A 23826-nucleotide genomic window follows, 5' to 3' on the forward strand; every position below is an offset into this window, starting at 1 on the left:
TATGATCAGAATTTTATCAAGACTGTGATGTTATGGTTTTTAGCAACTAAAACTGTAATGAACCCAGGTTTTAGTCTACCCAGAAATGGAAATGGGCCTAGTTAACGAACAATCAAAACAAGCCAAACTGGTTTTTCACCTACGTGACTAGTGATGTAAATTTCAAACAATGGGTTGTTTTCCTGATGAATTCATCAGTGAATAATGTTTATATTCTATCTCACCTCTGCCCTTTATTGTCTTGCAGTGAAGACGAGCTAACTGTTGAGAGTTGTAAAATAGGTTGCATCACGCGCAGTGAACGCAACACTGACGTGCGTGAAGTCACTCTGCGCCAGACTGAATGGTGGCAGGCGGCTAGGCTAACTGAGGGAGAGAGCTGCCTTAGATTCAACTTTGAAGGTGAGTGTTTTCCGCTGCCAGACTACGTTTTACCTTTGAGTCTGGGTCATTGGCGTATTTCTGACTTATTGTGGGACACGTCGAACCGTTGCCACAGACCAAGTTTAAATTTTAGCATCGCGATACGATTGACATTAGTTAGCTTTCTGTGTTTGCTAATCTTATGCTAACGTTTTAGCTAGCTAGTTAGCGTGCTTACACTTTGACAGTTTAATGCCAAATATGATGTTTACGGCTCCCAGTTCAGGTTGTGATCGCTTTAATTGGTAGTGGAGAGGCCACGGACTTGATACTTTAACGTAAACGCTAGTTAGCTACTTTAACGTAGCTAACTAGCGGCTGTTGCTATTAGCCAAAGTTTGACAAACAGTGTAACGGAGATGATGGTCAAGTCCGGGTAAACATCTTTCAGAGACAAACCGCATCTACACACCAGCTCAGGCTAACATTTTCCCCACGCCGTAATGATACCTCCTCCACTACTCCTACGAGAGACTAGTGGAGGAGGAGACAGTGGCGTGTAACGTTTACCTGAGCTGTGGGATAGACTCAGCTTCAGGTGCAGTTAGCTGATGAACACAGTGAGACCCACTGACTGTCTTTGAATGTTTCTGTTTCTTTTCATAGGATGTTTAGGGGCGCTCAAATACTGACCTGGTCTTGTCCCACAAGATCATTGCTGCTATTGAGAGAGTCCAACCTCTCTGCTTTCTCTGAGTACACTGGTGCTATATGGCAGGTTACAAGACATGGGGTGGACAGTAAAAGAAGATACAGAAGCAAGGAAGGATTTTCCATAGAGCCTGTTTCCTGTTCAACACAGCTTTCTTTACGTAGCTTGGACTGTGACAATCGTCATCTGAGAGAGGCTTCATTTCAAAACCTTGTGTCCAAAGCCATTTTATCCAGCCATCATCACCCTCCTCAGGTTTCTACCTCTGCAAAAGCCAAACAAGCGTCTGATCCTTGGAAATGCACTGTAGTGGGAGATTTAGGTCAAAACCACAAAGCTGTGAGCACTTACCAGGACTGTTTAACCAACACAACTTGCCTTCAGCTCTGGAGAAGGCCTTGGGACTTTTGCCAGGTTTCACTCCGTTTCACCAATAACACTAAATGTGACCTTCAAAGCCATTTATTTTGCAGACAGCACTTTGTCAGCCTTTTCCGCTTGTCAACACATATGCCACAGATCTTAAACTATTCTCACAGTAGACCACAAGCCTCCAGTCCCTTTCTTCAGCAAATCCGAGCTATTCATCAGGCTGCCCCTCGTGTGGTAGATGTCTGGAGAGACTGTCTATCCCCGGAGAATGAAAACAGGTGTCGACAGAGCCTGAGGCCCAACTTAAAGCTCTATGAGTTGGACAAGGTGAAAAAAGGAGCAAGTCAGAGCCAAGGAAAGAACCAGGGGAGATGGGCGTCCGTCCTGGTCTCTCTGTGCTCTGTTGAGGGGCAACCAGCGTTTCTCTTCACCCTCCGCTCCAGCACACTGAAGGGCAGACACAAGGGAGATGTCAGGTTAGTGGCAGGAGAAACAGGCTCAAACGTGTTAAGAACATTCAGGAGATAATGTGTCCTTAATTCTGTTTGTACGTTTAGCTTCGCAGGAGGGAAGAGTGATCCGTCAGACAGAGATGTGGTGGCCACGGCACTGAGGGAAGCCCGTGAGGAGCTGGGTATTACTGTGGCAGCAGAGAGGGTCTGGGGCATCCTGAAGCCTCTCAGGGACATGGTGAGTGGGGACTGGTTTGTCTTAAAGACTTTCAGCCATTTGTTGAAGCGGTGAGCTGTGCTTAAGCAGTTCTTTCGTTTTATGAACTGATATAAAATTTCATGATGGAATCTTTTCTGTCCTTGAATCTGTCGTGGGCATTGTAAAATTGTGGTCGTGTGCCACTGATGGCTCTATGTTAGAAAAATGTGATGTTCTTTATGTTTGTTTGTTTGTTTGTTTGTTTGTTAGCTGTGGTGTCCAGAACCCATAAATATTCAATTTATGATGATATAGCATGAAATTCTCACATTTTCGAAGCATGGACTAGAAACTCTAACTTTAATTGATGTATTATTTGTTTGTCAGAGCTGTTGATGATTCTTTCTTTTTTTTTTTTTTAAATCAATGAAATGTTCCGGGCCTTTTAAAGGCCTCTTTTTTTTAAAAACCTGTCCTTATGTTCAGTACTATACATACTCAGCTTTGTCACAAATGTCTCTTCATAATAGAGAAAACAAACAGCAAAATGTGTCTTAAGCAAGGCTGAACATTTCATTATACTTGGGTAAATGTCACTGTTTTTTTGGTAAGTTGAACATTTTTAATAAAAAGTCCGTGTTGAGTTTGTCTCTGTCTTCAGTCAGGGATGATGATCGCTCCTGTACTGGCTAACCTCGGTCCCTTAGAGGAGTTGTCCTTCAAACCAAACCCTGGAGAGGTAGTGTTGTTTTATTTTTAGCACCTGCCTGCATTTTATTTCTACTTGAAATGGGCAAGGTTTCACATGTGTAAATCACCAGAGTTCTTTTTCTTTGGACACGGTATATATTAAGCTGTGTTTTATACAATTTATTTCAGTGTATTGTCCCATAACAGATACTTTGCAGATTAAAAAAAAAAAAAACATGTCTGTTTTTTTTTTCTGGTGGTATAAATTCACACCACAGTTATTGTTCACACTCTGCACCAAACGATCTTCTGGAGTGACTTTGTTTCACATCAGTTACCAAAACCAAATTCACTTCATCCTGCTGCTTTTATCGTCTGTTTCTTCTCGGACATCTTTTCTCACCTTTTAAACTAGCAACATAAATGTACACAAAAATAGACAATTAATTAAACATATACTATAAAACACACCTCTTTTTTGTTTTGTGAATTGTAATGTGTCTCTTTTGTCTGTCTCCATCCCAGGTCGAGGAGATCTTCACTTTGTCCTTGTCTCATTTATGCAACCCCCAGAACTGTGGTTACACACACTTCCGCACCGGTGACAAGTATGGATACACACTCCCAGTGTTTCGTAATGGGAAACATCGAGTGTGGGGCCTGACTGCTGTCGCTTTAGACCATACCCTGAAACTCATTGTTCCTCCTTAGCTGTTCCACTTTATAGTTTATAGCTCTGAAGCACATCTATCGTGGGACTGATAAATTTGATTATGAGAAATGTGCAATCAAGCTTGGAGTAGCAAAATCTTGCCAGAAATCAGTGTGAATACAGACGTTACATATAAATATATATTTATATAAAATATATTTTTTTCCTTCCTTTTTATATTCTTTAATTTTAAATACTTACAAATCCTCATTTTATTCAGCTCCAGGTCTTCTGTACCACCACTTACCACAACTTTTGCTGTATGAGTTTCACTTGAAAGTGGTATTTATATTTTTCATGTTATATTTTATCATGCAGGCTCAGCGAAGCACAGCTGTATTACAGTTCATGATTTCTGGTTTGATTCAGCTCATGTTTGTTTCCAATTTTATCTCAGACACTATCAGATCTGGACTGTTAAAAACACCTAAATAACACAGGCACATCATAATGTGTTGTGCTGAAGAACAAAGCAAGTAAAGATGGTTTTAAAGGTATTCTCTGTCTGTATTGTTTATTCTTTCTTCATAGGCTAATATGTTTTTTAAAAGTTACATGATTTACATGACATCAAAGCAATAAATAGTGCAAAATGTTCATTTATATCAGTTTGATTTGCTATTGGAGATGGAGATTGAAAACTTTCATTTGGTTCAGTGAATCGCAAAAAAAAAAAACAACAAACCTGAAAAACTTTTCGTCTAGGTACCTGAAAGCTTTTCTTTTAAAATAGCTACTGGGCAGGAGTCTATAGTGAGGGTTGCAGTCATGCTACAAGTCGCTCTGCTTTCCACAGCACAGCACTTGAATGCTGTGGACCTTCTGGTCTGAGTTCAGAAAATTAGTCTCCAGTTCTGTACAGCGTAGGCTTTTTGGTCCTCAAACACTGCTGCACATCTGGTGTGAAATGTTTTCAGGAAAAAGTATACTGAAGGTGAGATGAGTATCTTTCTTACTAACAGCACAACTGTAACATCAGCATCAAGGCAGCGAGCACTCCATGGGGTCCCGTGAGTCAGGCAGGAGGTGGCAGTTGAAGGGCCAGCTGAAGGAGAAGAGATCCAAGGCTTGGCTGCATTGCTGCTCGGCCGAGGAGCAAACTGAGCGGCAGGGCTGGAGGACGCCTCCTTGAGGGCTGCACTGGGGTAGGAACATCCCACACACTAGCCTCTGCAGGGGTTCGAAGCAGGCCAACTCCATCAGCACCTGGACGATAACATGGAGGCTCAGGCTTTTGAGATTTAACCATAGCAACAACAACAACAACAACAAAAAAAAAACAAACGGGTAAATTAGCTAAGTAATGAAAGAAGCTTTTACTCTGTACTGTCGCAGGAGTGTGGCGGCCTCTCTTTGATCAGCAATGGATAGCCAGATGTTTGGGAATGAGGTGAGGTTGTAGCTCAGACCCTGACACATCTCTACCTCTATAAACTCACACGATGAAGCTGAAGGCGTGGAGAGAAGACAGTATTGTTTTGGCATTCAGGGAATCAGAATTCATGGGCTCTAATACACAAAGCAGTTATGATTGAAGGTCAGTACCCTAACTTTTTTTTAAGTTTGCTGGAGACAAATCATCTCCATCCTGCAAACTTGTGTTTTGTTTTGTTTTGTTTTTTAGAGTGATTTCCACAGCAGAGCTCTGGTGACAAAAATACAGCCATATCTGTGACAGTCTAGCAGGACTCTGATCGCTGCCAGAGATAACAGGGACTCACTGAAGGGAGGGTAGGTGGAGTTGCCACATCCCTGTTCGTCTGCTCCGTCAGGGCAGTCGTTCCATCCATCACACAACCACTGCGGCTGAAGGCACTCCCCTGTGCTGCAGGCAAACTGGCTGGGAGCACATGTCCCTTTAGTCAAAGAAAAAAAAACACAAGAGAGAGAGTTACGGAAAGCTAATGAGGAAGAGTGGAGAGTGAGTGAATAATGAATTTTGGCCTTTCAAGGAAAATTGCCAATTATTGAAGACTAAATGAAGGTACTGTAGAAATAAGGAAGCAGGCAGGAGGACAGAAAGATGGTCAAAATAAGTAAGATTTAAAGGAAGGACCAAAAAGAAGCATTACACAGGAGGGAAGGAAAAGATAAGAAGGAAGAAGAAAAATATGAAGAAAAAAAAGATTAGAAGCAAAGGAAATAATAAAGGCACCAGAGGCTCTTTGGTTAAAATGAGTTAGCATCACAAAAGCAAGAACTAACTGTCCAGCACAGATACAGCCTGATATGTTGCGTTGAAGCCGCTGTCGGCCACTCCCTCATCAGCCACAAACACCACAGTCATGTGGGGGCCAGAGGAGGTCAGGTCTGGTGGGAAGGTGGTACCACAAAACCTGAGACAAAGGCGGAGGAAACAAAAGATCCTTCAGAACATTGTGGTTATGTAACTAACCACTAAACAACACGGATCCAAGAGGATCTTCAAAGCAGGTGGCTGAAAATATCACAGCAGTGTAGGGTCCTAAAACAAATGCAGTATAAAAAAAAAAGATCACGACCGTGGCAGGTCTCACCTTCCCAGGACTCTTCCAGCTCCGGTGTCGACACTGTCGTGCACCTCCACATAATCAAACTCACACACATCCTGAGTCTCCAGGCTAAAGTTCCTGAAGCTCAGAGTGATGACGTGGCCCTCCTCAACAGATATATACCACATACACAGCTAATGGAAAACAGAAGAATCTGTAGTTAGGCAACAAAGCCAAGAAAATGGCCACTTTATAGAGTGTTTAGCAGCCTGGAGTAGTTTTGAATGTACCTGCTGGTGAGGATAAGGCTTTGGGTGGTTTGGACTTGTCAGGTAACCATAAGGACCCGTCTTCTGCCCACCACATTCTGTAAGCACAATCAGTATCCATGAGTTCCCTCGTGAGTCCCGGGGGCCTTTTCAAGTGTGTTTCATTTACAGTTCTGTTTTTCACTTAGGTTTGCATGTTCTCACCTTTGTGTTTATGGCTGCAGTTTGCCTCATCTGTTTGGTCGTGGCAGTTTGGGTGACCGTCACACACGGACACAGGCAGCAGACAGCGACCACTGTCACACATGAACTCTTCTCTGGAGCAGCTCTCTGTGAAAACATACATTAGGTCCATGCGTGGATGCACATAAATGCATATGAGCAGAATGAGCACAAGGGTATACATGCACTTCCAGACGCAGGCTACTGACTGTGTCCAGGAGGTATGGCCCTGTACTGAGCTGTGAAGCCAGTGCCCGCGATGCTGCCGTCAGAGCGGAAGGTGACCCACACTGTGCTGCTGTTTGTGTTGACAGTCGGTGGTGCCACGTTACCACAGAATCTGCAGGAAGGAAATACAGACCTTTTTTTTTTATTATTATTTTAGAATAATCTCTGTGTTTCTTTGTTTTTTTCTTTTAATGCTATTACAGCCTTGGAGTTGCCACCTGAATCTGAACTTTGCACCGTAAAATTCTTAAAAGGATTTGTGAGCTTGAGTCAGATAACATTTTCACAGTTTCATGAATCAAGTTACGACACTTTCCAAGAATGCAAATAACTAAAAAGGCCAAAGAATTCACATGTATTGAAATCTTGCCAAGAAACCCTCAGTACAAAGAAGTGCTCTATAACCATGCCCAGACCTTTAGTGCCATCTACCAACACATTCAGGTAAAACAAGCACACAGGCTAATGTGAGTTGAATTTCAGGTCTTTCTGCCACTCATACTACTTGGATGAGACAGTAGGGCTTTTTGGAATACTTCTCAAGAGTGTCACTGAGTGCAACACAAGAATCTACAAACAACCAAAAATATGTGTGAGCAAAGTTCAGGGAGTGTCGAGAATGGGAACTGACAAACGCCCTGAAAGTGTTTGTCTCATGGAGCTCGCTGGGGTCTGACCAACCTGGTGACCACAGAGCTCTGCTCCGTCTGCTCCTGCACCTCCAGCCAGTCAAACAGACAAGGAGATGGTCCCTCCACGGTCAAAAAGGAAACGTGGATCTGAACCAAGGAGGGGGGTGGGACTCGGATCACCCACACACACAGGGAGTTGGGGGGGTAGGAGCCGGGGTGGTTTGGGGAACTGAAACTGCCTTCTGGGTCTGTCAGTACACCTCCACAACCTGACAGACAGATGGGAACACCTTGTCTCAGTTAGACAAAAAGGAAAAGGTCTCCAGATAAAGACCTGATAACACATTTGTATTGAATTTGTATTGAAATTGACCCTGAAACGTTTGTATAACACTTTACAATATCAGGTAGAATAAGTGAGTGTATTTTTTTTTTTTTTTACGTGTTTCAGACATGGGGATCCTTGTGGGCTGTGGTGCGGCTGTACTGTCCCCTTGACTTCCGTTGGAAGGGATTGTGGGTAAAGTATGGGTCTCTCCAACTCCTGCACTCAGTAGGTCTGGAAGGCTGGTGGACAACAGCTGATCCTCCACTGCCTGACCTTTAATCTCTGAACCATGGAGAAAACAAAAACACAAGGTGGGAAATGGAAAATAGAAACGTCATTTATTCTCTCACTTGCTGTGAAAAACCACTGTACTTTTTTTTTTTACTCTGTTTTATTGTAATGACTGATTCGAGGTGCAGCAGTGACTCACGTGTGAGGATTAGGGCCAGTGCCAGTCCGAGGGCGGCTAACAGGAGCAGAGCAGCAGCAGAGACTACCACCACTCCCCAGCCACAACCCGGACCCCGCAGACGCATCACACACACCCCAAACAGACCCCAGCCTAGACCTGAATGAAGCACGCACACAGGTACACACAAACATTATGTACATTGTTTTCATTTTTTTTGCATGTTGTTTAGATGTTATTCTCCTCCCTCTCCTTTCATTTAAAACTTAGTTGGTGTAAACACTGAACCATGTGCAGTATTAAAGAGGACTGCTGACTTAGAGTGAGTTCTCCAAAGCTTGGAGAAAGTTTGCCACCATGTCAGAAACTGCTCCTCTGTTACACTTTGCAGTGAATCAAAATGAAAGCTAAAAATAAACTGCTGGACTTTGCCTGGTTTTGCAACCAGAAACAACTGCAGCCATTGTGTAATTGGATTTGATCTTGTTTTTATCCTAGTTTACTAAAGTGTTTACTTCTACAACTATATGGTTCTGTTTTCAGTTAAAGGGACACTCCAGTGATTTTTATTGCCCTTGCACACTCTTGACAGGGTGCTGTGCTTGTGAGAGACAGATCTGGAAAGGAGGCCTCAAAAGCAGAGGCCTGAAATACTTTTAGTCTCTAGTGTGTGTCAAGCTCTGAAAACATGGAACACTGGGTCCTTATGTTTTCCCATAACTGGTAGTGTCTTTCATTGGACACAAATGTCCATCCGACTCTTGCAGAAAAGCCAGCAGAGTTCAAATGAAGCAATAAATTTACTAATCCACATAAACACACAGACACACACACACACACACAGCTCATGTTTAGTCATAGAAAACAAGATGATTGGCTGACTCACTAGCTGCTGGTGGTTTGATTGGTTCAGGGGTGGACGAGGATGTCCTGAAGCCCTCCACCCTCTCCTCTCGCTCCCCTTCCAGCTCAAAGGCAGGGTTACAGAAAACATTCTGAGGAAAGCAGAACAGGAAAAAGTGGAAATGAAAATGACTACAAAACAAACTCTCAATTAAAAAGAAGAAGAAAACATCATACAGTTACTCACAAAAGATATGTACAAGTATTGATTTAAAAGCAAACTTGAAGGAATAAGATTCAAATGAATTCAGATGCAATGAAACTCACTTTTTTTTTTGGTCTGGTCTGACCAGTAGGTCGTGGTTGCTAATGTTGGCTGATATTAGCAAACTTCAGATAAATGATGCTGTGTAACAGACATCACTGGATGAGTCTGCTAACTGTACTTATGGTTTGTCAACTGGCTCTCAGTCAGGTCACCGAATGATGTGAACACAACATATTATTATGTGTTATCTTCTTTTGAGGTGATGTAGCATTTTTTTTTTTTTTTAGCAAACAGTTGCTTATTGACACATCCAGCAGTGATGGAGTAGGATTGGAATTTACCTGGAATCATGTCTTTGGCCTTCTGACAAATATAAGTCCAGTGTTCATGCTCTTTTAGCTCTGTTTGTGGTAACTACAAATAAATATCAGGCTCTTTTTAAGATAAATTCTTCCCTATACTCACCAGCTAGTTGCTGACTGTGTTGATTATTTGTTGTTGAGCAGGTAGTGGGCTACCTACAGTGGGCTTTCAGGGCTTCAGAGCACAGTGATCTGCTGCTACTGAAAACATCAGACTTACCTTCGGATATTTGCTGATTCTGGCCACTGGCAAAAATTACAGTCTCACTTTTACATACAGTTACATTTACAGCCTGATAATAAGGTCTGGTCCAAACCAGTTTGTGATTGGTAAGACAATGCTGTGAACATGGCCAGGTTAAGCTGTCAGGAGGCCAAAAATACCCCAAATTAATTTGGGAATATGCTCTGTATAAACACATTATAAATCCACATGAAAGGTCATTCTTCATCTTGTTTAGGTTCACTTCCTGGCTTTCTCTTGTGATTTCAACCATATCACATGGTCTTCATCGGGAAAAGAAGGTAATAAATATCATGATATAAAATTGTAACAGCCACTGAGTTTGTATCTCAGTGAACAGGCTCCATCTGCAGATGTAGACTGTGTGATAATGATTGAAAGCTGTGGAATAAAGCTTGTTAGTGGTCCTTAAGTTGGGATTGTTTGGTCAAATTAAAATAGTTGAGGTCTTAGAACTATATTTTGGACCTGTTGTCTGGTTTACAAATGACCAAAACCCAAGCAACGTTTGGGGCCTCTAGGAGCATTGAACCCCTGGCCAGTTTCCAAATTAGCCCTTGTGGTAATCCACCTTTGCCTGTGAAGTCTACATAAGTATGAAGCTATTTTATAGTTATAGTCAATTCCCAGTCAAGAGAAGGAACCTTCAACTTCATGTAAAATTTCCATTAAAGCCAATTTTTATTCAGAATGAGTTTAACTTAAATTAAGTTTTCCTCCAATTTAAAACCATCATTAACCAGCGTTATCCAACTTATCATCCTTACTCACCTTATAAATATCTGAGGAGTCTGAGTAAACAGCGACTTGGCTGAGGTCAGACATCTTTATCTGTTGTCCCCACTCACAGGGAAATTTATTCAGTCCTCCTCTTCTCAAAGAGCCTGATGTTGTGATAAATACGTCCAGGATGACACTGTGAGAGAGCCATTTCTCTATGAGGGAGTGTGGAAGATGTTTTCCTGGGTTTCCTTAGCATTGTTCACTTTCTGCTTCGACTAGGTTTCCCCTGTAGAGTGGAAAGCCCTCAGTTCTCCAGCATAGCAGAGCCCTTTGTTGAACATCAATCAACATAATCCAGGTAAAAAATTAAAAATAAAAACACAACACAATCCACACCAAGGGACTTTCAAACTCCAGTTCTCAAGGTATCCACGTTTACCGCCATTCTTCGTCCTTTTGTCTAGTTTATCATGAGCAGCATCGACCTGTCTTTCTCTTGGGTTTTTTTTTTTTTTTTGATGGTGAGTAAGTGGTTACAAAGGCGTTTTAGAAACTCCTTCACAGTGTTGGACAAAGCCGAGTCAGCTGAGAGGACTGAGCACCGAGGAGGAGGAGGAGGAGGAGGAGGGAGGTGACAGGGAAGGGGAGAAGGGGTGAGGGTGGAGGCAGTGGTAGGGGTCCCTGTTAAGTCTCTATAATCTCCATAATGATCTCCTAAGCTCCTAAAATGTTTTATTCACACGCACGCCTGCTCGCCCGAACCTGGGCGAGCACAACACACAAACACAAAGTACACACCATTTTGAATCAGAAAAACACTGGCCCAAAGACAACACAGTTTGAGTCATTTAGCAATAATTCTGGGTAATTAGGCATCAAAACAACAACAGTGCTGGGATGAGGTTTGGTTTGGTAATGGCAAATAAGAGCTAGAAGTGCTAAAGAGATTTTGAGATTTGAAATTGCATTAGTTACACAAAGCTGGCTCATGACATGGCAGCCGAGTGTCCAGTAGATTTTTATTTTGAAGCAGTTTCACATGTAAAAATGTCACCAAAGAAACAGCAGACTGCAGAGAATCCTGAAGCAAGGCAAAAAGATAAAAATTAGTGCAACCAGAAACGAAAGTGACGGCTCAAATCTGTGTCTGTCCTCAATTGCTCAATCTCTCCTTCTCTGTTTGGTGCTGCTGTGTTAATGGGTAATCAGTCATCAAACACAGCAGCTCACTGCAGGTCGATACAGACACTCTTGCTGTGGTTTCTGTCACTCACAGACACAAACTCAGCTGATACAGAGTCTGGTCATGTATGTCAAGTCTATTCTGTGGATTCTGTGGATCTTCATCTCTGTCCAGGATGGTGAGCATTTGATTTCTCTGTGCATTTGCTGTATATTTTTTTCTGACATTACGTCAAATTCATATGGATCTGTGCCACAAGTCTGTGTTCCCTCTTTTACGTGCAGACCAACACTTTTACTGTTTGTACTCTAGTGTCCCTGCAGGAAGAGTATGATTATGAAGACGAAGCATACGAGGATCCAGGGCCTCTGAACTGTTCAACTACAGAGAGCATCAAAGGTGGACATGTCACCTACTCACAGGTAAAAATACGACACTGTGCATTACAGCTGAAAATTTTACTTGACTATTAACAGATTAATCAGTTGACAAACATTTTAACTGCCAACTATTTTGATAACTGATTAAATGCTTTTTCAAAAACAAACATTTTCTGGTTTCAGCTTCTCCAAAATGAGGACTTTCTGCTTTTCTCTAATCTGTAAATTTAAATCAAATATCTTTTTGGTTTTTCGATTGTTGGTCAGACAAAATAAAGCATTTAAATGCATTACCTTGGGCCCTGTGAATTTACAATGGCTATTTGTTAGTGCTCAGGGTTTTTTAGTGTGTGCCAGTGTCATTTTTGTTTGGTTCCTCTTATACTCATTCAGTCTTTTTGGTTGTAAATTTTAAAGACTTACCTTTCAAAAGAGACTAAGGTTATGGTGGTAATGGTACAATGGTATTATTCTGGTCATGTTAGGAACGAGAAGCCCTGGAAAGTGAAACAAATCAAGCATCTGTTCACCGGAAAGCTTCACATTACTTAATTTAACTTCAAAATTGACCATGTGTTTCTGCCCCAGGGAGGGCTGGAGGGCAGTGTGCTGACCTATCACTGTGGCCCAGGAAAATACCCTTTCCCAGTCAGCTACAGGCTCTGTGGTGCTGATGGGGAGTGGTCGCTCATGAGATTAACCAATGGTAGACCGGTGTCACAAGCCACATGCAAAGGTAATGTAGTGGATGATGATACATTCACTGCCACGTGTGCACAAAAGGACTCTGCTGCTCATAATCTTACGTTTTCTCTCAAACACCACTCTGTTATTTTCTTCCCTGCATCCTTCATCCATTTCCGTCCCTCCTCCTCTCTCAGATGTGTTGTGTCCAGCTCAGCTCCAGCTGGATCATGGCGACTTCTGGCCAAGGGATCAGTGGTTCCATGTTGGGACAACGCAGAGCTTCTCCTGCCAAGAAGGGTTCACCCTGTCTGGGTCAGCCCAGAGGAACTGCACCCTCTCTGGGGTGTGGACAGGAACCACTCCTGTCTGTGACAACCATGGTAGGACAAACCTGTCAAGCATAAATCATGTGTGTGAAAAAAAAAAAATATATATATGGTAATATATATGTATATATATATATTATATATATATATATAATATATGGTGTAATATATGGTTATATTTTACCATTTTACATCAGTGCAAAAGGGAACAACTGAGAGAATGTCCACTGTAATGAGGCCCTGAGCCCAGTTTATCAGATAAGATATGTTAGAGGGTATGGAAGAGTCTTAGAGTGAGCATGCACTGACTAAGCTCAGGTTTACATTGTAAAGCAGCTTTTGATGAATACAAAACAGATCCCTATAAACTGATTTTAATCTTACATAGTAGTTAACTGAGACAAAAAAAACAGGTCACTGAACAAATTTTGGTTTTTTTTTTGCAGCTGACGACTGTAACGACCCAGGGATCCCTGCGGGGGCCCAGAGGTCAGCAGGCCGGTTTCACACTGGAGAGAAGGTGGTCTACCGGTGTCAGGCTGGTCTGAATCTGCTCGGGTCGGCTGAAAGGGTTTGCCTAGAGAACAGGGAGTGGAGTGGCTCAACACCACGGTGCCAGGGTATTTTAGATTCACGTGTCTTTCCTGTAACACTACAGACAATTATTTAGACCCAAAAAAAAAAAAAAAAATCACCAACTGTGTACCTACAGCATTTTGTCATTGCAGTGCTGTCAAAGCAGTCCACAGTGAACTATCATATTATGATAAAACATTCATGCATGCTATCTTTGTGCTTTATTGCAGGCCCGTACACCTTCGACTCCCCTAGTGTTGTGGCGGAAGCCATGGCAGGGTCACTTGCAGGAGTCATGGACGTAGTCTCACCAGATGCCAAAAAGAAAAGTGGGTATAACTTGTATCTGTATCAGCGTTGCACAATGCTGCTGCACAAACAACATGACATTTTAAGTGCATGTACTTTAACTTGTTAAACAAATACTCAGAGCAACCAGCTTTAAAAAAATTACTTTATGTGTGTGTAAGCTGGAGTAATATCCTTTGGCCGGACCATTCGTGTGTCTCAGGGCAGTCGTATGAATGTCTACATTTTGCTGGACACATCTGGAAGCATCAAAAAGCAGGACTTTGAAATATCCAGGAATGCCACCATTGCTCTTATCAGAAAGGTCTGTACCAAATGAGCACACTTTGATTTGATTCAACAAGAGATGTGGGTAAAATACAAAGAAACAAAATATTTGGTCTAGTTTGCTTTGTTCTAGTTTGCTTCCATCATCAGGTGTGAAACTAACATTTCTTCGTTTTCTTTATAGCTGGACAGCTACGAGGTGCAGATGAAGTTCCATGTGTTGTCATTTGCCAGCGAGGCTAAAGACATTGTAGACATCAGAGACGCCGATATAAGCAGTCGTATAGAGGACGTCATATGGAATCTGGTGGACTTCGACTACCACAGTAGGACTCTGCTACCCACTCTTTCGTGAATTTACAGCCTCAAGTAGACAACCGTGATGCACCGGTGTGTTCAGGAGTTAACTGAATTATTTAGAAATGTATGTTTCAATCATTTGGTCATTTCTGTTTGTTCACCTTCAGGCCACAAGAGTAAGACGGGCACCAACCTTCACTCTGCACTGCACCACGTCAGTGAGGTGATCAACTTCTTCAAGCAAAACACTGCCAGGAACCATTTTAATGAGACCCAGAACATCATCATCATAGAAACAGACGGTAAAGACTCGAGTGTCTCCAGCTCATAAAAAAATCTTTTACAAACCTTTAAATTTCTTGTAATGTTGTTAATATTTCTTCTGGCTGTTCTGCCTGCAGGTTACTCCAACACAGGCAACAAGCCTCAGATCGCTCTGGCCCAGATCCGGCATCTGCTGGGCTACAGCAGCACAGCCCGGGATCACACAGATGAGACATTGCTAGGTACAGTGCCAAAAAATAAACAAACTAACTAACAACAAAAGAGATTGAATCAGTAGTTCCAATCCATCGTATTTTTTAGCAACTCTACCTGCACTTTAGAACTGCTTTCACTTACAAGCAATTCAAAATTTGCAAATGTTGTTTTACTTTGTGTGTAAAGTGTGCTGACATTCTTGCCTATGTGCTGCAGGGATGCATTACAAGTACGTTTGTATGTGTGTTTTCAGATGTCTATGTATTTGGTGTTGGGGACCAGGTGAACAAAGATGAATTGAACTCCTTAGCCTCACATAAACGTGGCGAGCAACACGTCTTCATTCTGAAAGACTTCCAAACACTGGGAGAGGTGTTCAACAGTATCATTAGTGAGTAAAAGATTGCTTTCAACTCAAAGGTACAACACCTTCATCATCTGCTAAGGTGTTTCCTGATTGCAGCTGTCAGTTTGTCAGCACAAAATTAAAATTTGAGAACACAAAAAAAAAGAAAAAAGAAAGACAATCTGGATTTTTAGAATGGCAGGTAGGCGAAACAATCATTTTTCTACAAAAACAAGCTATTTATATAAGTTTATTTTCCACATTCATCGATTATTGAAAGGGAATTCTTACATTTTAGTTATTGAACTACAACATGTTTCATGATGCAGGTGACAAGAGTGTGACGATGTGTGGGGTAGCTCAAGAACTCGTCTCCAAGGAGAAGGGCGGGGCACCAGTCTACTCCGAGCCCTGGCACGTCACTCTGAAAGCAGTAAGAGTGTTGTGCACTCTGTCTCTAAAATCATAACGGAGACGTGGTTTTTCACACACGTGTAACACCTTCTTCCCTTACAGCCTGAATGGGGGCCAAAGAAGTCGTGTTTTGGATCCATCGTGAGCCAGAACTGGGTGCTGACGGCTGCTCACTGCTTTGCCAGAGCGAGCACCGAGAAAATCCCTTACCAAGTGGACATAGAACATGGTCGGTACAACATGGGAACATAGTTTTTGGAGATTGAGATTCACGTAAGAGAAAAAAAAGAGAGAACGGGAGAAAAAGGAAAAGTAGGAAAGTGGAAAAGGGGGGCTGATGAAAAATGACTGTTCTGGAGCAGTTATTCCTGTTAACTATCTTGTTGACTTCACACCCTTTTATGTTGAAACAATGAGCTGCTTCTTTGGTTCCCAGGTGGTGGTAAGGTGAGGTCCAGCTCTGTGATCATGCACCCGAAGTATAACATCAACGCTCTAAAACACAGAAACGTGTCCGAGTTCTATGACTATGATGTAGCTCTGATAAAGGTGAACAAGAGCATCCCTCTTTCCTGGAGGGCCAGGTAAGACAGCCCAAAGAAAAATCTTTGACTATCAGCCACTTGGGGATACAGGGCAAACATTTATTTATTTGTCATGAAGAAGGTGTATGTGGAATTCTTGGATTTCCATCCTTGTGTGAGTTTGTGTGTGTATACTGTTGGTCACTCCATAGACCGATCTGCTTGCCATGCACTGTGCCAGCCAGTCGAGCCATGAAAAAAATCAACTCTACCTGTGAGGAGCACAGTATGTGACCTTTTCACTCTGCAACAAATCAGACAAGAATGTGTTTTCTGATGTCAGTTGAGTCTGTTTAAAAGCAAAAGCATTCACAGTATGAACAGTATGCAAGGACACGTGTTTCCCGGTTAACCTGTGTATTTCCCCTGACAAATCTGTCTAAAAACCCTGCACCTACTCTCATGTGTTCTCAGTAAAATGAATGTGTGTGTGCACAGGGAAGGAACTTCTACCACAGCTGACCACAGCTGCCTTTTTCATGCATAAGAACTCCCAACGCAAAGAAACACATATCCACACAAAGAGTCAGGTGAGAGCTGCGATTTCCAGACTGTGGGCTGCTTTTATGCCGACAGTCAAAAATGTGGTTGGATGTAGATCGGTTTAAATAGAAATATAAAGGTGTTACAGCGAGTTGTCTGGCTGTCTGCAGAGATCTGCCTGTGTGGAGAAGGCCAGGCAAACGCTGAAAGAGCCCACAAACGTGACTTTGGAGGAGTACATACCTGACACATTCCTCTGCTCGGGGGGCACCTCCGGTTACCAGGATGCTATCACCTGCAAAGGTCTGGACTCTGCACTTACTGTACGACAGCCACCACAGTTTGACCAATGTGGGATTCACATCACAGTTCCATGTTGTCTCTTTTTGGACAGGTGACTCTGGTGGATCCCTGTTTCTTCAAAAAAGAAAGCGCTACTTCCAGGTCTGGAAGTTTCTCCTCATCCATAAGACCCTGATCATGCACAGTGAAATCACTATCTCATTGACTTTTCTCCGTCTTTCATCCCCAGGTGGCAGTAGTTAGCTGGGGCACCACAGACGTATGCGACCCACTCAACTCAGCTATGAGACGGTACAGCAGCAACAGGCCGCCTCCAGACGCTCGAGACTTTCACATCGACCTCTTCAAGATTATGCCGTGGCTGAAACAGCATCTGGGTGAACAGATCCAGTTCCTGTCTGAGATCAACTGAGAGGATCCAGAACTCAGACTGCGGGGGATAATGATAATGCAGAATTCAGTAGACCTATAGGTGATCTCTTTTTCCACAACATATGGGAATATATATAACCAATCATTGATAGTAATATAAAGTGTTTTCCTGTGCTTTGCTGACAAGTGGAATGCCTATGATTTTTATAGCTGTGGTGCAGTAAGCTTACTAATAAAGACTTTTCATTATACATTAATCATACATAACACATAAAAGTAATTCTGCTTGTTTTTTTTTTCATTTTATTCTCTCAAAACTAAACATGTAAAACAAATACAAATTCACATCTTGAGGCCCACACATAACAGAAATATATCTGTACATTCATGTGGATGCATTGAAATGGAAGGACCAGGATGAACAGTCTTACAGCCATACAGTATGCTTATGAGCTAGGAGTTACAGGCACTGCACAGATGTCAGTGGGGAACCCATACGCCAGACAGTCGATCATGCTGAGGTTAGAAAGCCGGCTGTCCAATCAGCCCTCAGAAAACTGTCTGTACAGGGATTTTGATTCGCTGTCTTTGAAGTCAGGGACAAAGTGGATCTGGAGGATCTCGGAGAATCCCTCAGAGAGCGCAGGAGCCACAAAGTGTTTCCTGTCCAGAGAGAAAAAGGAAAATTCAAATGAAACTCGCAGGTCACACTATAAAGCCTACAGTGTTATTGCTACAATAGTTGTTACTGCCAGGATTCAAAGCCTACTGAGTCACCATAGTTGCAAGCTTACTTGTAGCTGTGGAAAACCATGTCATTGACCTTGGCATGTTTGCTGTCTGATGGAGCCATTTCACGGAACTGGAAACAACAGCAATATGTTAAAAAAAAAAAAAACACACAAACAAACTTGTAACCAGCCAAAACAAGACGCTACAGAGTGAAGAGGTGAGTCATACCCTGTTGTTGTGTTTGGCTTGCTCCAGGGAGGCTGAGAAGTGGAAGCAGCGACAGGGCACTCCTGCTGCTTTGGCTACATCCACATATCTGGAAAATGCAGTATTAGAGTATTGGTTAAACAAACGAAGAAAAAAAAATTAAATGCATGTACAAGAATAGAAATACAGTAGATATTAATAGAGCTGTGCCTCACCGTTTGCGAGACTCAGGGTCTGGGTTGGTGTTGTCTACGGCAACGCTGCGGCCCTCCCTCAGAGCGCGCTCACATGCCGACACACAGCTCTGCCACGAACCGAGTGTGTCCTGACACAGAAATAAAAGACTCAGTGAAAGCTTTGAGGGGCCAAATGGAATATATAAACCCTAATGGTCACTATCTTCATCATGTTTAAAACATTTATTTGCAAGACTGAAGTCTTTATACAAGAGGCACTCACCCTGTTAACGTACATGTAGCCCTTTGGAATGATGTGGGCGTGGAAGAAAGTGGATTTACCCGCTGCAGAGAAAAGAAAGAATGAACAAGATAATCAGGGCTCTAGACGGGAGGAGAGACCAGAAAAACAAAAGGTGTTTACCGTTCACTTTGACTTTGACTTACATGCAGGGAAACCCACGGCAACGATGACTTCTGTCTTGCTGGACGTGAGGGAGGCGGACGGTGGGTCGTACAGCCTGGCAGCAGAGTCAAGCTTCCTCTAGAGATTCAGATGAAGAAAAAAAAAACATTTACAAAAATACAGACACAGACAAACCCCTCAAACACATTCTCATACAGTAAATAAAAAAAAACACAGTAGATAGCCATAAATCATTGTACTCACAGGGTCAAACTCAGGCAGGCTGTAGGGGGCTCGCTTCCAGCCCAAGAAGAACTCCTCTGGGGTGTGGAACTGCAACCCGATGTTCAGAGCGAACTATAAAAACAAGAAGGAAGACAGTAACTGGTACACATAATGCTCAGATGTATGCAGTTTAATGTATCATTAAGAAACATCAAGTCACAGTTAAGACTCATTTCACAACACTTAACATGACAAACAAAACAGTCAACAAGTCAGGGCAGGAAGTTAAAAAAGAGTAAGAACATTAGGTCGTACCAGTCGGTCACTGCAGGAGAAATCCTTCTTCTTCTTCCCTGGAGCCCAGTTCTCTGGCCTGCCTGCAGCATCTGGGCACAGAGGTAAAGTCATAAGCTAAGAATCACATTACAGTAATACTAAGATCAGCAGTAAGCCTCCAGGTGGGGTTATTCTTGTTGCATTTCTGCACATTTGTTGTATGTGCACCTGTGTGTTATCAGACCAGATAACTGAGAACACACACAGTAAATACGGATCCACTCACCTCCTACATAGAAACTCTCTGTCTTGTCAACAGTAACACCATCATTGGCCTGAGCAGGAAACACACACAAAGACACTTGAATTGTTTGACTGTTTATAGTCAAACATGCAGATACAACAGTAAACAACAATGTGACTAATGACAACAGGGTGGATTCAATGACTCACTCTAATTAGTGTGATTCTACTTTACATGTCTGCCTCAGTACAAATACTGTATATGAGGTGTGGTTCTTAACTAATATGGGTGTGTGTCCCTGTATCCCAACTGACATTTACCTTCTCACACAGGTGATTCCACATTCCCATAACTGGTTTCCTATAGATACCAGGACCGGCAGCTACAAACACCTGAAACAAAGACACAGAGGGGATTATCTTCTTTATGTTCAGTATGTACTTAACATAGAAAGTGTCAATCTACAGCATAGCAAACCTGTACGGGTAGCTGCAGCATGGTAAGGACGTCCTCCACTTTAGACTTGAAGACTTCTGGTCTCAGTTTGCCTTTAGCAATGCCCATCTGGTTGGTGAAGAACACCACCTGCAAGGAGAGAGCAAGGGTAGACTTGGAAATCCAGTGGCAAACACGTGTGGCAAGTTCACTAAATATTATCAGCAGCTGTTGTGCTACTCACCTTATATCCTTTTCTGAGCAATGTGGCCAGTCTGGGCTGAATCTCTGGGTACAGAATCCTAGTGATTAAATACAATCAGGCAGATATGAGATATAATTTGCATCAGCCACTGACAGTCAGTTATCTAAACTCTTAGCTACAGCAAACCATTTTAAAGGGAGCGTTCAGGAGCGTGGACATACTTCCAGTCATCTGGTGCAGTGGGAAAGACTTTTCCAGACTTGGTGGTGATGATGCAGCCATCTATGTCAAACCCAGCAATCTGGAGGAGGAGAGGAGAAGGGGAAATACTCAGACATTTTCACATACTCTATTCTATTATTAATTTGTAAGTCAATATTTCCAAAAGGTAAAGACACCATTGTTTTAAATACTTGAGAATCATGTCATTCATTACATTGATGTAAAACAGAGAAAAACAGCAAATCGTCACAATTAAAAAGCTGGAATCAGTCAGTTTTTTTCAGTTTTGCTTGAAAAAGTATTTACTCTGGGGCTCGCTTTTTTTTTTTTTTTTTACATAAAACACAGACAATTGTAGCTAATTAATTTTTTCATTAATTTGCCAATGGCAATGCTACGTAATTCTCTGAATTCAGACAGAGAGCCTAAAAAACACAGGGACTATCTTCATTAGTTGTTCCACTGAAACACTTCCCACCTTGTCGCTCCCTCTGACTCCAGCAGCAGTATAAAGCATCAGGTTGCCAATCTGCTGCCAGCTGCTCTTTAGACAAGCCTTTGATGGTGATGATGATGATGATAATGATGAAGGCTGGGTGCTGTTACTCCTCACTGTCATAGACTTCTCAGCCAACTCCTGCAGCTGCTTGAGCTTTTCCTCTGCCAGTCTCTCCTCCTCATCCTCCTCTTCTTCCTTCATCCATCCACCTGAGGCCTCCTCCTCTATCCTCTGGCGCTTCACCTCAGGTTGCTCCCTCTCTGGGCTCAGGCGTCTTTTAAATGACTAAAGAGAAAAATGTATTTCTTTCATTTTCAGTTGTCTGCCTTTAATTGATAAAAGCCATCTTTATCATAACATTACAGGGGTAAGCCTTTGAGATACATAAAATACTACAACAAACAGACTTAAACTCAAAAACCAAACAGCAGCAAATGTGTTACCTTCATGGGGGAGGTAGGAAAAAAATCCTTTATACTGCGTTTAGGTGTGGGACTCGAATGTGCCTCTCTTTCTTTCCCATTCCTTCCTCCTTTTGTCTTATCGGTGGCCTTCAGCCCTTTCTGTGCAGCGCCGGAGGCTGTACCGTTGGAGCTCAGAGAGTAGTTCAGTCTAAATGGATGGTTCTGGTCGACCAGGAAGAGAGTGCCCCCGTGAGTGAGTTTACCAGACTTGCCCCGGCCCAGCTTCTCACCGTCCAGGAAACTGGGATTGGGACCCAGCTGTGGGGGAAAGTAGGAAATGATGTATGAACACTGTACTGAAGCATTTATACAGTTAGTTTATGGGTTGTAAGATAACCTGGGTGGGTCTAGGCTGTAAAGAGAAAACAGTGCTGACATCAGGTTTATGTAGTAATACATAACTAATGTACAGTAGTGACATATGTATTTTGATTGTGTGCAGTTAAATGTTAACTCTCTGTGGTGTATCTTGGAATAAAGCCTTGGCAGTGGTGTTTCTGGGCTGAGCGTTTCACAGGGAGACTCACTGAATATTAAACTGTGAAACTGCGCTGGACTTAACTGTTTGCTTTCATACCTGAGTAATAACCACATCCTGGTCTGCATAGCAAGCCACCGCCTTCACTGAAGGAAACACAAAGATAAGCACCATCACAAACATGACCTCACAGACAGACAGACAGACAGACACACACACACACACACACTCACACACATTTCGATACATATATTCATTTAGAGATTAAAGAAATGGATTAATTGATCATTCCAGCTCCTCAAATGTGAAAATTCACTGGGTCTTCTATAATATCAAGCTGAAAATATTCGGGCTTTGGGCTGCTGGTTTGATAAACGTGCAGTTTGAATATGTCAACCTGGGCTTTTTTTCACTATTTTCTCACATTTTACAGATCACACGATCAATAGGGAAAATAACAGTCTGACTTTTTTCCCACCCTTTTCAGAAAGAGGGCAGTGTAAACACCAGAATCAGATCTCTGTATTAATGCAACACAGTTGGACAGTAAAACAAATGACATTCTCCAAAATGATCGTGCAGCTGAGTCTTAAAACCTCAACAGTTTAAACAATAACTGAACATTATAACCTTCATGAAAGGAGGCTTTACTGCAGGACAGTTGCATTAGACTGCATTGATTTTAGATTAGTAAACTTATATTTTGTACTATATACAAGAACTGTGATTTACAGAAGTATTTACTGATCACTTTGTCACCTTCTTATTACTGCTACTAAGTTGTAGGACATTGCACCTATAGCGCTGCAACTATCAATTATTTTTATTATCGATTAATCTGCCGATTGTTTTCCCCATGAATTGTCTGGTTGATGAAATGTCAGCAAACAGTGAAATCAGTGTCCCTCACATTGTCCCGGAGACCAAGGCGCCATCTTTAACCAACCTGCATATAATTTGTCTTCTTGCTTGAGAAGTGACTCGGGCGATTAATCGGCTACAAAAATACATTCAATTTTCTGTGGATCAACTAAACGATTAATCGACTAATCGTTTCTGTTCTGGTTGTCTACCTTTTACCCTCTGACTCTTCACGTTTAGCAGTTTACTTTCTGCTGAACTTTTCCTCACCCTGGTGCCTGGAGCATTTCTTGTCGGTGACTCCGGTGTCCGGACCCCGGCCCAGAATCACAGCTCGTCCATCCTCCAGAGGGACCCGAGCTCCGGAGGGGCCAACCAGCGTGCACGACATCTGCTCATAAACCTAAGAACCGAGGCACAGAAGGACAACAGGCATCGCACGGCTGCGGCTGAGAGTTATTAAATATGCAGAGTTGCTGCTTTTGGCCTCCACTTCTTTTTATCTGACTTTTCGAGGAGCACGAACATAAACCGGAGGGGCTTTGTTTTTGCACTGTACCCGCGGTCCATTAAAAAACTACGCTCGATAAGAAACTTGCTCCATTTCGAGGTTCCGCTCGGACTTGTCCGGGACTCCGTGGGGAGAGAAATCAGACTCGGGGTGGTCATTAATGTGTACTACATGATCTACAAATGAAAAATAAGGTTTACCAATGCGTACAACGATTTGTGAGTAATGGGTACCCACAAATGCGTGTTCTAGTTCACACACAAATACCAAGCAGTATGAACGCATGTAAACCTAAAACTTTTACGAACACATACATCGCAACCTGAATACACATTCAAATTGTACGTACAAAAATTTAACTTCAACTTCTTACAAA

General features: G+C 42.4%; 4 protein-coding genes across 8 annotated transcripts; 2 read left to right on the plus strand and 2 right to left on the minus strand.

The window, feature by feature from the left end:
- Positions 1–150: 150 nt before the first annotated feature.
- Positions 151–4581, plus strand: nudt8 (nudix (nucleoside diphosphate linked moiety X)-type motif 8). Of its 5 annotated transcripts, XM_041045899.1 has the most exons (7): positions 152–402; positions 1030–1923; positions 2005–2137; positions 2760–2837; positions 3314–3396; positions 3721–3782; positions 3908–4103. In XM_041045899.1, exons 2-6 carry the CDS (start codon positions 1031–1033, stop codon positions 3764–3766), a joined length of 1233 nt encoding a protein of 410 aa, XP_040901833.1. In that variant the 5' UTR covers positions 152–402; position 1030; the 3' UTR covers positions 3767–3782; positions 3908–4103. The 5 variants fall into 5 exon arrangements, 4 of the variants coding, with proteins under 4 accessions (XP_040901831.1, XP_040901833.1, XP_040901832.1 ...); XM_041045897.1 differs by lacking the exons at positions 3721–3782; positions 3908–4103 and adding an exon at positions 4463–4581 and having other exon boundaries at positions 151–402; XM_041045898.1 differs by having other exon boundaries at positions 153–402; positions 3721–4103.
- Positions 4482–10616, minus strand: LOC121186953 (membrane frizzled-related protein). Its single transcript, XM_041045900.1, has 13 exons — positions 10548–10616; positions 8946–9054; positions 8081–8218; positions 7765–7932; positions 7372–7591; positions 6672–6802; positions 6445–6570; positions 6262–6338; positions 6017–6165; positions 5706–5836; positions 5222–5356; positions 4821–4948; positions 4482–4706 (listed from the first exon to the last, which is right to left on the minus strand). Exons 1-13 carry the CDS (start codon positions 10599–10601, stop codon positions 4482–4484), a joined length of 1791 nt encoding a protein of 596 aa, XP_040901834.1. The 5' UTR covers positions 10602–10616.
- A 1083-nt stretch (positions 10617–11699) lies between these two features.
- Positions 11700–17771, plus strand: si:ch1073-280e3.1 (complement C2). Its single transcript, XM_041045893.1, has 19 exons — positions 11700–11860; positions 11995–12104; positions 12651–12798; positions 12944–13129; positions 13522–13695; positions 13882–13980; positions 14122–14264; positions 14412–14553; positions 14695–14829; positions 14929–15033; positions 15261–15398; positions 15683–15786; positions 15870–15996; positions 16204–16351; positions 16504–16577; positions 16790–16881; positions 17005–17137; positions 17229–17278; positions 17367–17771. The coding sequence occupies exons 1-19, from the start codon at positions 11806–11808 to the stop codon at positions 17547–17549; spliced, it is 2346 nt and encodes a 781-aa protein (XP_040901827.1). The 5' UTR covers positions 11700–11805; the 3' UTR covers positions 17550–17771.
- Positions 17772–17825: 54 nt separating this feature from the next.
- LOC121186951 (polynucleotide kinase 3'-phosphatase) lies at positions 17826–23496 on the minus strand. The gene is made up of 17 exons (XM_041045894.1): positions 23210–23496; positions 22178–22224; positions 21580–21858; positions 21116–21421; positions 20637–20716; positions 20455–20512; positions 20253–20360; positions 20096–20167; positions 19818–19866; positions 19571–19641; positions 19295–19387; positions 19072–19168; positions 18908–18969; positions 18664–18773; positions 18470–18557; positions 18304–18371; positions 17826–18172 (listed from the first exon to the last, which is right to left on the minus strand). The coding sequence occupies exons 1-17, from the start codon at positions 23328–23330 to the stop codon at positions 18052–18054; spliced, it is 1830 nt and encodes a 609-aa protein (XP_040901828.1). The 5' UTR covers positions 23331–23496; the 3' UTR covers positions 17826–18051.
- Positions 23497–23826: the final 330 nt, after the last annotated feature.

The sequence above is a fragment of the Toxotes jaculatrix genome, chromosome 9 (assembly GCF_017976425.1).
Source record: "Toxotes jaculatrix isolate fToxJac2 chromosome 9, fToxJac2.pri, whole genome shotgun sequence".
In the NCBI taxonomy this organism is placed as follows: domain Eukaryota; kingdom Metazoa; phylum Chordata; class Actinopteri; family Toxotidae; genus Toxotes; species Toxotes jaculatrix.

What these genes read in the sequence shown, in the direction of transcription:
- si:ch1073-280e3.1 (XM_041045893.1), top strand. Translation starts at nt 11,806, where the DNA reads ATGTATGTCAAGTCTATTCTGTGGATTCTGTGGATCTTCATCTCTGTC. An exon ending in CCATTGCTCTTATCAGAAAG is followed by an intron (nt 14,265 to 14,411) that starts GTCTGTACCAAA and finishes TTTTCTTTATAG; the next exon opens with CTGGACAGCTACGAGGTGCA. An exon ending in ATATCCACACAAAGAGTCAG is followed by an intron (nt 16,882 to 17,004) that starts GTGAGAGCTGCG and finishes GGCTGTCTGCAG; the next exon opens with AGATCTGCCTGTGTGGAGAA.
- LOC121186953 (XM_041045900.1), bottom strand. Translation starts at nt 10,601, where the DNA reads ATGTCTGACCTCAGCCAAGTCGCTGTTTACTCAGACTCCTCAGATATT. An exon ending in ACTCCTCAGATATTTATAAG is followed by an intron (nt 9,055 to 10,547) that starts GTGAGTAAGGAT and finishes TGCTTTCCTCAG; the next exon opens with AATGTTTTCTGTAACCCTGC. An exon ending in GATCCCCATGTCTGAAACAC is followed by an intron (nt 7,592 to 7,764) that starts GTAAAAAAAAAA and finishes TCTGTCTGTCAG; the next exon opens with GTTGTGGAGGTGTACTGACA.
- LOC121186951 (XM_041045894.1), bottom strand. Translation starts at nt 23,330, where the DNA reads ATGTCGTGCACGCTGGTTGGCCCCTCCGGAGCTCGGGTCCCTCTGGAG. An exon ending in ACTGCACCAGATGACTGGAA is followed by an intron (nt 20,513 to 20,636) that starts GTATGTCCACGC and finishes TTTAATCACTAG; the next exon opens with GATTCTGTACCCAGAGATTC. An exon ending in GACCCTGAGTCTCGCAAACG is followed by an intron (nt 18,558 to 18,663) that starts GTGAGGCACAGC and finishes TGCATTTTCCAG; the next exon opens with ATATGTGGATGTAGCCAAAG.
- nudt8 (XM_041045895.1), top strand. Translation starts at nt 1,031, where the DNA reads ATGTTTAGGGGCGCTCAAATACTGACCTGGTCTTGTCCCACAAGATCA. An exon ending in TGAAGCCTCTCAGGGACATG is followed by an intron (nt 2,138 to 2,759) that starts GTGAGTGGGGAC and finishes CTCTGTCTTCAG; the next exon opens with TCAGGGATGATGATCGCTCC. An exon ending in TCAAACCAAACCCTGGAGAG is followed by an intron (nt 2,838 to 3,313) that starts GTAGTGTTGTTT and finishes TCTCCATCCCAG; the next exon opens with GTCGAGGAGATCTTCACTTT.